Below are 17,975 nucleotides of genomic sequence, written 5' to 3' on the forward strand. Positions count from 1 at the left end.
ATATATATTTGAACTAACCAATCCACTTTCAGAAAGCAACAATAGAAATGCTGGTTTGCTTTTTTGTTTGATAAGGAAACGTGCTGAATGCAATCATTTCTTTAAGCTCAATGGAATTGTTCCGACACAGGTGAGACTCATTTGTATAGAAAGTGAAAAGAAAGACTTTGGTGCTGTATAGAGAGAGAGTGATCGTCCAATTGCGTCATCGCTGTCAATGGGGGTTATTGCCGGTTATTGGCCGGCAAGTCCCGACAGGTTTCGTTTTGGGAGAAAATCATGTGGTGTGGTATTTTATATTTGTTTTAAAAATAAATAAATTTAAAACAAAATGGGGGCAAGACAAACAACTTGAAACAACCAGCAGTAGATGGGGCTTCCAGTTTGAGTGATGAAACGCAAAGGTGTATATCCAGGTAGACTTAGCCTACATCTTTTAGCTAATAAGAGAAGAACTTTGTGAGCAGTTACACAATAACTGTAACACCTGAGACCCACATTGTACATATAGCATTACATTTGCATGCGAAAGAATGTGTATGTCAACGACGGGGGGCTACATATACATTTTAAAGAAATAAATGTAGCAAAGTGTTCAGTTTCGTCTTTTTAGTCAACAGGTGTTTCAACAAAGAAAAGAAATGAACATGAAACTCTTGTTTTTATTTATCGTTTGAAACTATATTACGTATATATAATACACCCGGAGCTCTTTAACCATTTTTTAAGAATAATGAGACTCTCGTTAACTAAGGACATAGATGCCAGAAAAGAAACGATTTGAATCGTTTAAAGCTTTTTTTTTCTTTTTAAAAAAACTGAACTTCTTTTGCTTTTTCATGGGCAACATCGAATGGCTACTGATTACAACCCACAGAGCGCGCTCCAGGTATCATATCCCGCGCGCTGTCTAATTTTAAAAACCCACCAACGTTTATTATTTTCAAAGGAAAACAGCGCCAGTGGCGCTCTAATTTGCATAGACGAAATAAACAAATTTTTTTCGACTAACGCGGGAAGTTCTTGCGCAAAAATAAAAAACTCTGATCGACAGAGATAAAAAAAAAGAAAAATGTTAAGAGTTTAGAAAGCGAGCTCTTTATAATATACAAGGGACGCAATGACGCAGCGAATGTTTCGTATCTATGCTTTCAAAATTGTGTGTAAAGTCTAGTATGTATGCATCACACATAGGCACTGCATCGCAAAACAAAAAGATGGATATCATTTTTTTGGACGACAGCATTCCCCGCCATTTGAACAGCTTGTTTTTGTTTTTCCTTGTTTTATATATTGTCCCGATTTCGGGGCCGGCCGCAAATTTAAAACATTTCGTGAATAAATTATAAAACACGACGTTAGAAGTTGGCCGAAATTATTTCAAAAATGCGCGCACGGTTGGTGTTGGCAGACTGTGCGGTTAGAGTATCCACTATCACGCGTGTCAAATCTGCTGACGCGTGAAATTTGGGGGGAGAAACAAACACTTCAATGTGTCCGCTTTAAAAAGAAAGTTTATGTTTGTATAAGAATCAGTAGATAATAGAGCAGCACCTTCGTTCTTTGTAGATAGAAAACAAGTTTATTTCACCCGGATCAACTCTTTTCCGTCCTTAATCGTGAATAAAGGCCAGTTGGTTACACATGCATCATTTGCATATTGCGATGAAATGCTTGCGCATCACAACGTTTTGAATGCACGCGTTTCAATGTGTGATATGGACGATTGGTCATGCTGTGGAAAGTCGACAGCCATTTGTGATTATATACCCGGCTGTGCTGTGTACCACTGGATAACTGGTACGATGGAAGTGGAGTGGAATTGTTCAAGCTTTATCCCCCCCAGAGGCGGCCAGTACCTGGCACAAGAGGACTCCACCTTTATTGCATATAAAGAAAGGAGGTCCAAAACACAGATTTAAGACGCGTCTTTTTACGCAAACAATTTACGAATAAGGCAGTTTTGTTTTTTCTTGATTTTTTTTTTTGCCAATGACCTCCACTGTCGTGTAGAAAGCCGTGACCGGTACACACGTGGTCCTTTCACAATGTGCGGTTCTCTGCTGCGATAAAAATGCTGAGAGGTGGAAACCCAGTAGTGTACAGAATTTGAATGGCAAGGTGCCACATTTCGTTTTGTCGGGGATTCTATAAGACTCGATGAACTTTAAACGTGATTCCTTTCTCTCCAGCTCATCTTATATTCCTGAATATACCGGACACTTTCATTTTCTATAAGTGATCTGCAAAACGAATGCAAAAGTTCAAAAGGAAAATGTTAATGTCAGGACCGGTCATTCACACAAAATCCCGTATATTGTCAATTTTGTATTTTTATTGTATTATTAGCATATATTTGCATATAATAAATATAACTGCAATTCGTGAAGCTCCTTCTTGGGGGTAGCCTTCTATATACCTGATGGTATATAGAAAGGAACGTTATACGTTTTTGTACATTATTTCTCAACACCGTTGCATGTATTTTGCGAATTGTAGAATATATCGTATAACAATCAATTTTGGCAAGCAATCTGACGATTCAGATTCTAGCGGTCAATTTGCATCCACCGCGAAACATTCGGTTGCGCCATCTGGTGGTAATGCGTCATTGCCATGTCTTTGAAAGGAGTGATGTTATTCATTTTAATTCGATATGATGTTAAATTATATTCGCGAATGAGATGAACAGATCAATTTTGTTCGAAATATTTACGGAAGAGAGGAATGAAATCATTAAAAAACACAAAAAAGAAGCCGATAACTAAAAAACAGTGGCGGTAATTTGGTTTTGACGGTTAAAGGCTGTGGTTATGGTCAATGTCTAAGTCAAAAAGAGAAAATGGTCAATCTTTTTTGGAACGTTAGCCTTGACTGAAACAACGCCAAGTTCTGCTCGCGCTTTCATTTCCACCAATTATACACCGACTTTTTCTTACACGCTGACACGTCCTGTTGTGTTTTGGTTTTTAAAACGGGGGGAAAATATGAACTCGAAATGTTAATCAAACTAATAAATTGATATCGAACTAGTCCAATCAAAAAAAAGTACACAAATCGATATATAATAACGTAATATAATGACATTAAAACGCGCAGTTGGTTCCAGTTTACGCCAGACATTTTTCAAATTTGCCCTCTGGCCATATTTGCGCTCTGCTATTTCTTCGGGGGGTGGTCGGCAGATATACATTCGGCCGTTACGTGTAATTTACCTGATGGCGTTCCAGGCACTCCTGAAATCGTTCGTTTTTTGTTTTTGTTTTAATGTTTTACTTTCTACTGGCTCGTGATTTTTTAGTTCAAGAGCGGTTTAGCCAGGAACGAACCGTAACAACATATTGGTTATACATGGATATTTGCGTGTCGGACTATTCCGGATGGATAAGCAATCCCCAACGGTTGCGGATGCGTGACCCAAAAAACAAAATAGAATAAATTGCACCTACATGTTTTTTTCGTTATGTTTTGGATGTTTTTAGCGAGCCAATGTTGGTAGAGACTGGAAATTTCGGTTGGAATTCCACCGTGCCACTTCGTGAGAAATTTTTGTTTTGGGCAATCAATTTAAATATTTCTCACCCTGTGTTTTCCTTTGTATAACAACATTGCAGACTTTTCCCCATTCAAAAATGAAAATTGCGTTGAACGAATTCAATTATTTTTCGAAATTTTTACAAGGTAATGTCGATGATATTACGCAGTCTTCAAAATGATGTGGATTATACTTCGATAGACCTCGGACCCAATTGAACGTGTACAAAAATGCAAATTATACAGCCCATTTTTAGAAAATTCCGGCCAACAACAAACCACTACACACGACTTTTTTTTTTTTTTTTCAATCCAGGTAAGCGCATGGAATTCAATGTCCCTGGACCGCATGGCGCCCTTGATCTTTCGATTGGAATTTTTTATTTTCTGTCTGCTACGCATATATAGTTGAAAATCGTGACGATTCCCTTTGGCGTGTGACGATGCTCATCCTATACAACAATGTCGATGGAAATCGAGCTAATAAATAAAAAAAACACCTGAGGGTTGATTGATTCTTTATGACGCCGTGAGTTGTTCGAATAATTGACGAGGACGTGTGTATTTATTCACCTCATTTGCGTATACGACTCGAAAAAAGAAAGGGAACGTGTGCCCAGCATTTCCATAATCGTACAATGGCTATATGTATACACAGCAGTCTCTATATAATAAAAGATTGCCTATTCTTCGTGCCATTTGCTATACGACATGGCGCCTATATTGAGGCGCTTCCGGTGAATGTCCTTCACAGCGACGTCTACTCCGATATCTCTTTATTTTTCGAAAAAAAAAACCAGTTTTTTTCCCTCTAAATAAAACAAAAAAGCCAAAGTGTACGGCTACCAGTGAAAGTGTAGCAATGAAATCATAGGCAAAATGAGCCACGTCTTTTCTTTCAAATGGATCTAAATTACGAATTTTTCATCAATTAGGTCACACTTTCCATGTAGACTGAAAATGTCAGGAAGGACACGCACGTAATCCACAACCGTCTTCACGAACGTGTACGAAAATGGTTCTTCGGCAGCTGGTCACTCCGGGATGGAAGTAGGTCGTGAATGGTCATTCGTGAACGGACAGGACTGTATAGACTCTGCGTGTGCCTGTATAGACAAAAAACCACACCTTTTGCCTAGAGGCAATAGTTTCAATATGTTTTAACTCTTGCTTTTCATTTAATTCTTTTTACCTTTGTCTATATCGGGTCAGTTTAACGATCGAGCACCTGCTGTCACATAGATGTAGGCTTCATTGTCACGTAACGAGGTCTTTGTTTTATAGGATAGTTATGCGGACCCCAATTGCCACACGTAGTTGAAAATCACGAATATAATTGATGACTAAGCAGCTTGTAAGGGAGGAGAAAGTCGGGCAAGTCAAACGGCTTCATATGATACGTTCCAGGATTCTTTTGTTGCAATCGTGTAACTTATCATTGCTCCATGTACGAAAGACTCGAGATGATTATCATTTCAATATCTTTTTTACACCCGAAAAGAGGTCGTATCAAGTGGTGTTGGATGATCAAAAGATTAAAAATAATCTTTATAAGGATGTCAGCCAACAGGGACATATTTTTTCAAAACAATTGATTTACGAGAAGGAGAAAGTCGCTACGTTGTTCACCACAAGAAAAGGTAAACGAAATTCAAACGAATTTTACTTCAATTCCACACGGTTCTTGAGAAACGAATTGAACGTCAGTTAAAATGGCTGCAGCTATTTGGTAAGAATTGTTGAAAAGCAAAATTGGAGCAACAATGGCCGTGTAGCTTTCACCGCTCACAGCAGTTACGTCTACAACACGCTTAGTTTCATCTACCTTGGCTCTACTCAAACAATAGCAACTTAGATGAGGTTATCAGCAGCCATTTTATTTGTCGTAACAATCTGCCGTTTCCCACCGAATGAAACAATGACCGAAAAGAGTAGGTTAGGAACTGTCGCCATCTTTGTTGGCGGTTTTCGAAGAACAAAAGACAGACGACATCGTTCAATCTGATGTCTACGCGTCAATGGAAGCCAACAGTCTTCAGGGGTATGATGCAAACTTGAAAGAGTGGATGGATCTTTTATTTTTTACAAGACCCTCTTGCAAATTCTCGTGCCATTCTTTATTCCATTTGCCGAAAAATAACCAGCGGGGACTTTCCCTGCGTGAGGGGATCATAAAAAATAGCTTTTAAGTTCGTGTACCCGGTGATAAAAAATGCAGACTGGGAAATAGAGATACTCAGCAAAAAGTTGGGGTTCTCGTTCCAAAGTTGTGGCAGTCCTCCGTTATTCACACTCTGGTGAATAGAGTTCTGCCATTTGTTTGTTTCAGTGGTTTGGCTAAACAGACACTTCTTCGACAACTATTAACGTCTATGCTTAAACACCGGGAAAAACAGTCCCAGGAAAAGCAATAATAAGAGCCCCGGTCATAACAATCCACGTCGTATGTAAAACTGTTTCAATTGCACTCATGTTTCGTGCTCAAAAAAGGCGTGTCATAAAAGAACGTTTAAAATTCAGTACAGATCGTACCGTTTTTATGGGAAAATATGGCATTCATTTTGATGATTGCAGACGACGTTACTGTCGTCCTATAATTTTGCGTAAATGTGGCAACACCGACACGGCTAATTGCATCTGCCGTTCATTTGATTCGAAATGGCAAGGTAGCGATTTCCGATGATTCATTAAGCGCCAAAACGTCGAGGCTCATGTGTGGCGTATCAGTAATACTTCCAAAAGAAACGCAGACGAGTCAACTCAATTCGTTTTCCTTTGTTCAGCATTGTCTATTTAAGTGGGTATGATATCAGTCTCGCTTGCAAAGTGCCTTTTCTATTTTCTCAGTGAGACTGTCCCTCGGCTGCCTGTTGGTGGTGGGCACTGCAAGAAGACGAAGAATTAGAAAAATTTAACTTGGCTTTTAGAACGAAGCAATTTCACGGGTTGGTGATCGCCATTCGAGATAACGCGGACTGGGTATGAATAAATGGCACAAACTTAAAAAACATTGCTACTCCATTTGTAGATTACTACATTAGTTTTCTTAGGCTTTCCATTCTTTTCATTTTCAGGTTTTTCACTCTCCCATTTTATCTTTTTATTTTTTTTTAATTCTCCATTTTTTCATTGCATTCCAGTTCACTTGTTAACTTCATTTCGTTACGTGGTTCACAGTTTGGGGGATTTTCTTGTTAACACGCCGAGTCACGTTCCATTGCAGACACAAAAGGTGATTTGCATATGGAAGGCGCTCGAAAAAAGAAAGAAACTCGCTGCTTCGTCCTGTAGGTTCATTTCTGTATTTCACCTTGGAGAAATGTCTCCACGGTTGTACGTGACCACGTTTATATGTAACTCAAACTGAGAAAATTTCTGAATCCATTAAACCAGATATCTGTAAAAACTTTGTTTTCTTTCAGAAAAAGCTACTACGTTTCATCACATCTTTTATCATCTCAACATAGACGACCAGTTTATGTTTCTAATTCGCATCTACGTCGTAAATAAAAAGAAAAGAGGTAAGCTGGCAAATTCTCCGAGATTTCCAAAAGACATCTATGCCAACGATCACGCAGAAAGAAACGATACGTTTGAAAAGCTGAAGAAAATTTATTTCCAAGTTTGTTTGTTTTTTTAGCTGTTTTGCCTCGAGGAGGGAAAATGTCCAGAACGTCTCATCACTTGGGCAAAAGTGGTGGCCGGTTGCCATTTTGTCGTGGCAGATCGTTAGTTTCTGTCGGCTGATTTTCTCAATCGTCTGTAAGAGAAATGCACAACAATAGAACGATGAAAGAGAACCCGTGACACAGCATGTCAATGAGATCCGCCAAGAAAAAAAAAAAAACTTTCTTCAATTGTCTTGTTTAATTTTTTTTTCTCGAATCAGGTTATTTTGTAATCAGACGCACTTTTTATTCTCTGTGTGCTGATTGCTCTTTTGTTAAGAATAACATCGACACGTCCAAACTTGGTTTCACGTAATTGGCACGGTCATCAGGTCGACCATTTAGGAACTCAACAACCCGGGAGAGAAACGCAAAATGGGAGAAGAAAATTAGGACGTGTTAAAAAACAAAAAAAAACAAGAATTTTTAGAAACATGTCTTGATTTTCTTAATGATGAGAATTGGATAATTAGAAGCGATTGCCTAAGAATAACGAGGAAAACCAGCCAATGCTGTTGGTAAAGAAAGTAACGAGGAAGACTTTGTTTTCTTCGAATGCAGGCAAGTTAATCGAATACATACGAAACAGTTGTAAACAGCTATAAAATTCGACGTTCCAGGGAGTCTTGCAGATTTCCCAGCGTGAGCTGTAATCCAACAACGAGAGTCATCCATCCTTGAAGGCTCCTAAAAGATGGCGGGAAAAGAGTGCAAGTAACAATTTTTTATTACCACATTTTTGGATAGGTCGGGTACGTTCTTAATTGGTCCTGTTTAGCTTCGGGTAACCACCACGATCCCCTCGCTTTCCTTTTCTTCCCCCCCTCCGTTAAACGGGTGTAATGGCGGCTGTGCCCAGTTTCCACGTGTCGTAAAGAAAATGGGCATTCCATCTCGTGACGTTTGAAACTTTGACCGTTTAGGGGCGAGCATGTTTAAAGCAAATTTTCGAAATGATGAGAAATGTTTCATGTATTTTGGGTGCTAGTCTTGCCAAAAACTTTCTTTTTCGAATTTTTTTTTCTTTTCCAGTTCTAATGGTCGACAATGTTCGTGCGATCATTACTCGAAATTTGGGAGAGAAAAAACCGGTTTGCATTGAAGTGGGTACGATATCTAATCTGGTATTTAAATTATTCGAATTAAACTAAGATTTATTTTTGGAGGGGGGATAAAAAAAAATCCTTTCGAAAGTGACCACGTCCTCCGGCAGGTTATCCATTTGAAAATGTTTGCAACCCTCAGGCAGTTGTGTTGTCTGTACCCAAAACGTGCCACAAGCCGCCATTACTTTTGCCGCTATTTGGCGAGAAGAAGATGAGTGTGGGGATGGGTAAGCAAATGGCTGGCCTTAAGAAACATTTCTCATGGTGCATCTCCTTTCCTTGGGAAACTAAAAGCTCCTTTTTTGGGGGGGTTGAGAGACGAAACATAAAATCTACAATTTAAATATTTTTTAACTGGGGGGAAGCGAAAGCATGTTGTGAAATTGAGAAAGCATTCGCAGATTTGAAAGATTTTGCACCACTCTACCGGGGATTCCCTTTATCAATCTTATTTCCACGTGATATTCAACTGATGAAAGAAAAATGCATTTTCGCAGGGCAACTGACTGATTAGGTCGCTTTGCACGCCATTGTTCAATTATTTCACACTCATTATATTGTCTTGTTTTTGTTTCCCCCCCCCTTCCTTTCTTCTGCTAGTTCTAAATACCCGTTTGGCAACTATGCTTATCATCGCGGTCATTGTTCGACAATTTGGCGCTACTTTCAGCAAAAATTGTGGTGCTGTGTAACAATTAGTCCGACGCTGCCAGCCCGATTGGACGGTTCAATGACCATTTCATACAAGAGATTTATGTGTGATAAATCTTATCGAACAATTAACACGTGTATTGCCCTACCGTGTTGGCCCAGAGGTTCCGCCTTTCTCAACTGTAACCGACGTCGTTTTCAGTAGGTACTTTTTCAACAATCAAATGGACCACCTGATGCTGAAAATTTGCATACGACGCCATGATTCATTCGATTTCGGTCAGAGCCTCTAGGATGGAAAAGAAACGTATCTTTTTTCTTCTTCTTCGGTATACAATTGTAAAAGGAAAGATAAATGGGTGTGTTCTTATTTGAAATTTATATTCGTGAAGCATCGGGCCATGCTGTCAAAATTCGACCGAACGAATCCATCGTGTGAAAGTTCTTTTAAAATATTTTTTTTGTTGTTTTCTTTCTCCAGTTTGGCGGTTATTCTGTTGTCCCACAAACGTAAGAAAAGAAAGACAAAAAGGCAGACTGGAACAATCATTTATCTCTCTGTTGGATAATTATAATACGGTTGGGACATCAACTCAGGTGGCAGCAGGTCCTACTACAATTTTAATTTTTTTTTTTTCTTTAGACTTTCTACGCAGCGACTCGAGACTTTGAGGTTGAAAACAAAAATGGAGGAAAAGAAACGAAGGTGGAACGAAAGGAGAAAGAAGCTGCTTGAAACGAACTTTTAGCTCTACGGATGAAGATGTAGATGAGATTACTCAGCGTCCATTCTCGCCCGGTCTTAAACGGTAAATCGAATTCATTTTGATTGTGAAATAATGGCCGACTTTGGATTATTATGTAGACAATTGGACGGTAGCACGTGGCATTGATATAGCCGTTCGAGTCTATTGCCAGTATTGAATAACAACCTCACGATACACTTTCACCAGACCTTTTTCTGCCACACACACAGGCCAAGCCGCACAGCGAATCACCTGTAGGAGGGGACAACAAAGGGGAAGGGACTTGGTACAGGTCCACATAGAAACGTGGACTTGCTGTTTCGGAGAAGTCAGAAAGCGCTGGACTTGCACTCAAGTCGGTAGCACGGCAAAATTTGTGGTTGTTTCTATTTGTTCGGCTTGTGTTTTTCTAGACCAACGCCTCAGGATTCCTAATAAGATTTCACAGCCCTTGCAGTTTGGCAACGTTGTTTTTTTTTAAAACCTGGCCATGGCTCCTACAGCATCTTTACCATTCGTACGCCATCATCCGATGTCCTTCTATCTGTCTCTATCAGTGAACAAAATAGTGCGTGATTTACCCCCTCGTATCCTGCACAATCCAACCCTCTTGATTGCACTTTTATATTTCCATGTTACAATTAACATACTGAAAGTTTCGAACTTTTAATTTCTCGTAGAATTCGTTAACGTCCGGGATTCTCTTCGTGTTGATCCTCGTCCTCGTGGTGGACGATATTGTTTCATTCAAAATCTACAACAAAGCCAAAGGTAAATGATTTCGTTTCTCTTCTGGTATCATTCTTTGTTTTCTATTTAACTAGAAAATGGTCATGTTTTCTTTTTGTTAATGTCTCGTTTCGATTCCCGACATTTTCAGATAATAAGCCCTGGGCACTCGCATTGGCTTTTTGTTTTTCTACACGTGTCTGTTCAAACTAGAGTCCGAATAGTTTCACTGGACCGCGAAAAACCATTTGCTTAGCTCGTAAAGACGGCGTGAATTGATTTTCCAGTGCACATTAAAATCACTCGTTTTCCTCGCACTTTCCTCAACACTAGCCTTTTTGAGGCCAACGTCTGACTTGCGGGGCGGCTCCTAGTAGCTGCGTCTGTGTGCGTCATGTCCAAAATGGCTAGAAATTATACTGGTACATGCACAGTATCTTGCATCAGTTTTTATCGAGTCGTGAAAGTTACACGAAATTTTGTTGTTTATTTAGAGCGCCTTAAAGTCGTATATCGTTCATCTTATTTTGAAAAGAATAAGATTTTACTGAGATTTGGTAACATTTTCTATTTGAGCATATCGTTCACAACGAATTGTCGACAAACAAGGCGTTGTAAAATGAAAGTTAAGAATTGTAACAACCGTTTTCTTGCGAAACCAGTCCACGCCAATCTGCACACATGTCAGTTGGGGGGAAAAACATGGTGGTAACAAGGACGATGTTAAAACTCCAGGGCAACCGGTTGGTGACCCTGGGTACTATTACGTTAGCTAGACAACTCCGTTTCACTCGTGTAATTTAATTCCCAGGCACGCCAACGCAAACAAATTCATGTTTCATGCTCTAGATATTGCAGTGCTTCCAATTCCGTATAGATAAATTATTTTTTTTTATTTTGACCATACATGTACTTGGCTTTGTACCTGTGCCATGGTCAGGAAAAACGAGATCAGCAGACAAAACAAATGAAAGTCGAAAAATGTGGGACTGGCATTAGGGCGTTGTAGTGCCGAATTGGAACGTAGTCACAATAATATTCAAATTTCATTGATTACGTCATAATTTATCTTTTTTTAAAAAAAATTTAAATAGGTGAAGCTGCGAAACCACTTTACGGAATTATTCTGAACGCTCCTTATCCGAAACAGAATTACATTAAACCTCCACCTTACCAACAGCCTTACAAACAATTCCGGCCGGTTTACAGACCACCTCCACCGGTTTCGTACGTTAAGCCTCAACCCACTTATTATCCACCACCTCCGCCGTATTATCCAGTGCCTCCACCGTCTGTCGTTCACGTTCCGTATCGACCACCGGCTCCCTACACTCCGCCAGTGACTCAAACGTATCCGCAACCGGAACCTTATTATCCACCTGTGACTCAAACGTATCCGCAACCAGAACCTTATCATCCACCTGTGACTCAAACGTATCCGCAACCAGAACCTTATCATCCACCTGTGACTCAAACGTATCCGCAACCAGAACCTTATCGTCCACCGGTGACTCCAGCCTATCAATCGACGACTTCGGCTCCTTATCGGCCACCCGTCAGGCCGTCGGGGTCTCGTCCGATGACATTTCCCGTTCCGACGACGTTTGATAACAAACCGTGGGAGGCTTTTATACCCACATCGGCGTCGTACGTGCTCGATCCGGCGTTCCAGTTGAACGAGGTTGATGGATACCCGTGGACTCAGCAGCTTCGCGAAGTAGAAGATCATGAAGAGAAACTTGAAGATAAATTGCCGGAGCTGCTGTTCCGAGACAAGCTCCCATCTAAATCGCTGGCTCAGCAACACGCGTCCGAAAATGACATCAATTTTATCCCTAATCCGGAGTTAAGGAATTAAAATGGTCCCATAAGAATATAGTAAATCAAAGATTGAAGATTGAAAGTCCGATTGAGTTATAGGAATAACAAATCGGCAACAAAACTTATATCGTCCGATTGATGAATCAAAATTAGACCTTACAAGAATTTTTTTATTTTTTTTTAAATAAATTGTCCAGATTTATATAGTGTAAGTATATTATATCAAAAGAAATATTAGATTATATATATATATTTTTCCCCCCTCAATCTACTTTGAATATTGTAACAATCAATTGATTTCCCAAGGTGTTTGCGCTATTTAAATCGAGCGCGAAAACATTTGATACGGTCTGCTAACAACGAGCTATAAAACTGCAGAAAGCTGAAAATTCGTCGAATGCTTTGTATATTTTTTTTGTTTTTCTCTCAACGTCAAACATGTATATTAATAAGCTTTTTGGGAAATCCTACCAAAAAATAACAAATTCAAATGAAAAAAAAAAAAAATAACAAAAGAGAAATTACGTGGGTGGGGGATTTTGTCTTATTTTTCGATTGGGTTGTTGCACATTGAACGTGTAAGAATGCCTCGCATTTATGAACCCCATCGTGTGTCGGAACTAAAGTCCTGCAATCTCTCGTCTCATTGTAAAACACGCGGCTAGAACAGATGTTGACGAATGTTTCCATCTTCTAAATGTCTCGTTCTTTTCATCTCGATATGAATAAAAACAAACAGAAAAATGAATACACCCAAACAAAGAAAGGACGATGAGTATCCACATACCAATTATGCACAGTTCAATCTTTAAACTGTCCACAGCAATTATGAAAATTCTACTGACATTGCTGATTCATGATACCTGATTGGACGAATCATTTTATCGTTGGTTATTAACATCAAAGCATCTGATTTATGTCACATGTAATACTGAGTTATATAGTCCAGGGTGAACACGTAAACGAGGATAGTAATGAGGTGAAAACATCGATAACAAACAGGAAACAAAAAATGACGTTAAGTGATTTGAATATTATTAATTTTTTTTTTCAACTTTCCCATTCATTTTTGAAAAAGTAAAAGGGAATCACAACATGTCCGACGATGAATTGATATAATAAATATTATAAAACAATTCGGGGTCGTTTTTTCAGCAAGCCGACAAGTGCCCTAAACACCGACCGACTAGATAATAATATTTAAAGAGGCAACAATAAATACGTTTGTTAACAACAAGAACGCTTTTGTGGACGTTGAATGACAAGATTGAGTTTGAAAAAATTAAAATACCATCCCACTTATAATATATATATTTTTATTTTTATATTTATATTAGATAATAAATATCAACAGCAAATGGCCATGTTGTAAGTATAGTGTGTGTCTGTGTGTGTGTCTGTGTCGTAAATGAGATGCAACAAAAAAAAAGGACATTTACTTTTACCTCGTTTTTTTGGCTCTTTAATAGCCTTTCAAACAGAAACCACAGCCATTGAGGACTCTATTATTATTACGAAACGTACCGTGCTTCATTTGACTAAAAAATGACTAACACAGTTATCTGATTTAAATAGCAAAAAGGTAAGAAAAACGATGATCGGGCAGGTGCCGTTTCACTTCGCTATTTCTTTCTTCTAATGTCTCCCCTTTTTGCTACTTGTCTTCCTAATTGATAACCCAGCGTGCCCCTCAAAGAGTGGTTTGCTTATCTCCCGTGTTATTAGCCACTACCGCCGCGGCCGCCGAACCGGATCCTATTGCCGAGCTCATGTTTGCCTTGCGGTTGATCATCGGCCGGTGCGAAGGCGAATCGATGCTGTTAGCACCGATGGACAATTGCTGTTGTAATTTAGCTCGCTGGGCGACGGACGAAGCCAATTGCTGGCTGGCCTCTTCGTCCGAATCGCTGCCCAGGTTGAGGGCCGGATTAACTCGGCCGTTCATCTCGTCGGTGGCCGAATATTTGCGCACGTCGGCCAAACCCGTCATGACGGCCATTTCACCCATGGCGTCGTGCGGCTCTAATTCGTCGCCAGAGCCCGACACTCGCACCACGTCTTCCGGAATGTTGACGACGCAACGCAGGAAGTCCCAACTGGGCGGCAGTTTGCCCGATTCGAACAAATAGCGCGTCAGCATGGAGAACGCAATCACCGAAATGAGCGACAACAACATGGCCAACGTGCGGAATGGAAACAATTGTTCCGTTCCGTTCCATCCTGGGTAGTAGATGAACGGCTTGAGGTTCATCAGCGGTTCACCGCCGGAGATGCGAGCCAGGAAACCGATGATGTAAGACGCTACGCTACCGTACGTGTTGCAATACGGTTTGAAATGGACGACCATCAGCAGCTGCGGGAAGAGGATGACGTACACCAAATCGGAGCAGAGATACCTGATGGAACACCGCGTCAATTGATTTCGATTCGTTACTGTGGCCCGACTCCCGAAGTGAAGTCAAAAATCGAAATCGATCCATCAGGTGAGTTTGACTTACCAAAGGCCGTAGATGGTGTGGACAGTCAGAGCCATTGTGGTTGCCATGGCACCCGTCACGAAAATGGAGATTCTCATGACCCACATGATCTCGTGTTCGGATGCCTGTAGAACAAAATTTAGAAATTTCCCAAATCCATCAGTTATTTTGAACGATCATTGTGGTGTTCACGCGATCATTGCCAATTCATACCCGCGGCCGAAAGATGAGCCGGTAAACGTTGCGGGCGAACATGGACGACGCTCCGAGAACGGACGAGTCGGCCGATGACATGGTAGCAGCCGAAACGGCTCCCAATCCGCAGAAAGAAACGTAGGCCGGTGTTAGATACTGGAGGACCATAGGCAGGACCATACGAGCCTGTTCTTCATCCAGCGGAATGTTGCCCTTACCGCGGAAATCCGTTTGATTCCAGTCTGTCAAGTCGACATTTTTTTTTTTGTTTTTACAAAGGAAATCAATCAGTGAAATGAATCAATTTAAAAAAAAACGTGAGGTGTACCAGTGGCTTTAGCCACAGCGCCGATTAGGACGGACGGCAGGGCCATTACGACGCAACCAATGGCGGCCACGTAGGACAGGATCTGCGCCCGGCTGGCCGATTTGCTCGACAAAACACGTTGAAAATAAGCCTTTTTAAAACCAATTAAATAAATTGAATAGTAAAAAAAAAAAACAAAAATGAATGATTGATTTAGATTAAGAAGCGTATAGTGCGTATATATGCGGCTCACCTGCCACGGAATGCCGCCGAAAATGAGCAGCATACCGTAATCGAAATACTGGCCGTAATATTTCGGTTCCAGCGTACCGACCCAATCGACCTGCGACGGTGAAATGGAACTGACGGCCGGATTGGTCAGAGCGAATGGAATGCTGACCCACTAATGAACGCAGCACGCAAGATATGTCAATGAAATCATTGAAATACGCAAAAAACAATTCAAAAACGAACCAATCCGAAGAAGATGAAAAACAGTTGGATGACGTCGGTGTAGGCCACCGAATACAGACCGCCGAAGAGCGTGTAGAAAATGGCGATGCACGCCGATAGGACGACGCTGATGTTGACGTCAATGTCGACGATGACGCTGATGGTCGCCCCTGTCCCACACGAAATGTCGTTCAAACAATAAACAATTTTTTAGTTCAGCACAATCACGAACTGGACGCGGCTCCATTGGACATGTCCACACACGTGCGGATTGGATGCGAAAGAAAGAAAAAATCGCAAAGCGAATCGATTGAAACGCGTGATAGCTGAGGTGACCTTGCAGCGGCCATCTTGGATCGAAGGGTATCCTCAAAGTCACGCGCCATCCCCCCATTCCCACGCACAACTGGCCAGACACAACACCACAATCTGAAAAAAAGACTCAGCCGGCAATAGCGCCCAGTAACCAACTACTGAAAGGCCAACTGATCCGATTTGATGATTACACGCCTCAACGATCCATACACGCCAGTGATAGCCGAGGGACTTTTGATTGTTTTTAATGAATTAATTTTTTTTTTAAATCCCTCCGCACGTTAATTTGAATGAAAAACAAAAATGTGTTGGAAGGACAATGCAAAATAGGACGATTAAAATGTTGGAATACCTAAAGCGGCTAATGTAGCAGCTGACCAGAACACCTCTCCGCACAGGGCCGGGATGAAGAGCATTCCGCCCATGCGTTCGCCGAACGCGTCCTGGAATGGATCGAGCATCGTGACGTAACCTTGCTCTCTCATTTTATTGGCGAAGAGCAATCCGCCGAAGACGAGGCTAAGGGCGTAACCGAACGGAGCCTGGCACCAGATCAATCCTTTGCCGAATATCTCCTCGGCCGTTCCAGAAATGTAACCACCGCCCACCCATGTCGCTGTTTGTCGATCGAATCGCGTCCCAATTGAAACATTTTATTTTTCTATTATTCAATCGAGGAAAAGCCAAAAATCTTTTTACCGGTCATTGTAAAAATGCCAACGAAAAGGCCAATGTTACGTCCGGCCAACATGACCTCCTCCTCCGATTCGCCTCCATTTCCCTTTTTCTTGGCTGCCCAAATGCCGACGAACAAGATGAGCAGGTAGAAGACCACAATGGCCACGATTCCTCCAATGTTGATCATCTTTTCCGCTCGTCTTCTATACATCAATCAAAAATAGAGTCGGTTGTTCACATTCGCTGATCGTGGCTCATGCGTACACACTTTAATAATCAATTTGTATAAGCTGCACATTATTCACAACAACGGACGTCATAACGCCAAATATCGATTGAGAAGCCATTCACCATGAAATGAATGTATCTAATTAAGATATAAGGCTTCGTTTTTGTTTCGTTTCTTTCTGAATAATTTCGTCACGAAGCTTACCTTAGCCACCGCTAGGTTTGAAAGAAATCAGGTGATTTGCGCTCGTCCGTGCGCAATTTGTCTCGATTTCTTTGCGCTTAGTTAACCAATGTTCGATGTCTATATAGGACTTGTCTATTCGTTGGTCCAAAAACACATTTGATATGAAGCGAATAGGAAACAGATGTTTTTTCAATATCGAAATGAGGGATGTAGATGAGCGTTGAAATTTCACAGACGACAATTCATCACTGACGCGACGGCATTTTCTATAATTGGCAGTAGATTATAGAATCGAACTGAATTGTATTTGGCGTGTCCAATGAGACAACACAACAGTCACCCCAGCGTAGGGATGTTTTCTTCGACGGCCAATTCCTCGTCCGGAAACCGCACATTTGAGGCCCACTTCCGAGTTGAGTTTACGTTGGCCGAATTGAATTTTTCTCTATACCAATCCAAACAATCAATTTTAACTGTACATCAATACAAATTCTAACTTCGATATTCGACAATGTTATGATTGTTTTAATTTACAGATTGTTTTAAAAAAAAAACCATGACGCGTTTGACTTTAAAGCTTCGAGTGTGGCCTACACACGCACCAGACATACACACACACACACACACACTGCAAGCTGGGCAGGGTTGCGTAAAGGACTGGAGCGAAAAAAAAATAAATGTTTAAAAACGATGGGCCCGGGACTTAAGGCGAACACAGCACCGTTCGTTACACGCTCTCGGTGGCAACAGAGCCTCAGCTGGATGGCGTCACCTTTCCAGCGACGCGACTGCGCACTCCGCATCATCCGACAATCCGCGACGTCGGATACATTCAAGGGTTCCCCCCCACCCCCTCTTCTTTCGTTAACGTGTGTATCTT

General features: G+C 41.0%; 2 protein-coding genes and 1 long non-coding RNA gene across 7 annotated transcripts; 1 reads left to right on the forward strand and 2 right to left on the reverse strand.

The window, feature by feature from the left end:
- Positions 1 to 4,103: 4,103 nt before the first annotated feature.
- Positions 4,104 to 6,507, reverse strand: LOC116932638. The gene is made up of 3 exons (XR_006652169.1): positions 5,771 to 6,507; positions 4,727 to 5,690; positions 4,104 to 4,669 (listed from the first exon to the last, which is right to left on the reverse strand). It is a non-coding gene; the product is annotated as an uncharacterized LOC116932638 (long non-coding RNA).
- A 2,914-nt stretch (positions 6,508 to 9,421) lies between these two features.
- Positions 9,422 to 13,024, forward strand: LOC116932605 (leucine-rich repeat extensin-like protein 1). Of its 4 annotated transcripts, none has more exons than XM_045180186.1 (5): positions 9,422 to 9,538; positions 9,603 to 9,768; positions 9,825 to 10,222; positions 10,386 to 10,476; positions 11,529 to 13,024. In XM_045180186.1, exons 3-5 carry the CDS (start codon positions 10,196 to 10,198, stop codon positions 12,290 to 12,292), a joined length of 882 nt encoding a protein of 293 aa, XP_045036121.1. In that variant the 5' UTR covers positions 9,422 to 9,538; positions 9,603 to 9,768; positions 9,825 to 10,195; the 3' UTR covers positions 12,293 to 13,024. The 4 variants fall into 4 exon arrangements, with proteins under 4 accessions (XP_045036121.1, XP_045036118.1, XP_045036120.1 ...); XM_045180183.1 differs by having other exon boundaries at positions 9,423 to 9,538; positions 9,825 to 10,273; XM_045180185.1 differs by having other exon boundaries at positions 9,423 to 9,538; positions 9,936 to 10,273.
- LOC116932573 (high-affinity choline transporter 1) lies at positions 12,514 to 17,898 on the reverse strand. 2 transcript variants are annotated; one of them, XM_045180181.1, is made up of 9 exons: positions 17,114 to 17,898; positions 16,702 to 16,880; positions 16,355 to 16,618; positions 15,709 to 15,857; positions 15,488 to 15,637; positions 15,256 to 15,385; positions 14,946 to 15,169; positions 14,754 to 14,857; positions 12,514 to 14,651 (listed from the first exon to the last, which is right to left on the reverse strand). In XM_045180181.1, exons 2-9 carry the CDS (start codon positions 16,865 to 16,867, stop codon positions 13,946 to 13,948), a joined length of 1,893 nt encoding a protein of 630 aa, XP_045036116.1. In that variant the 5' UTR covers positions 16,868 to 16,880; positions 17,114 to 17,898; the 3' UTR covers positions 12,514 to 13,945. The 2 variants fall into 2 exon arrangements, with proteins under 2 accessions (XP_045036116.1, XP_032796233.2); XM_032940342.2 differs by having other exon boundaries at positions 16,702 to 16,883; positions 17,114 to 17,889.
- Between the last annotated feature and the right edge of the window lie 77 nt (positions 17,899 to 17,975).

The sequence above is a fragment of the Daphnia magna genome, linkage group LG10, assembly GCF_020631705.1.
Source record: "Daphnia magna isolate NIES linkage group LG10, ASM2063170v1.1, whole genome shotgun sequence".
In the NCBI taxonomy this organism is placed as follows: domain Eukaryota; kingdom Metazoa; phylum Arthropoda; class Branchiopoda; order Diplostraca; family Daphniidae; genus Daphnia; species Daphnia magna.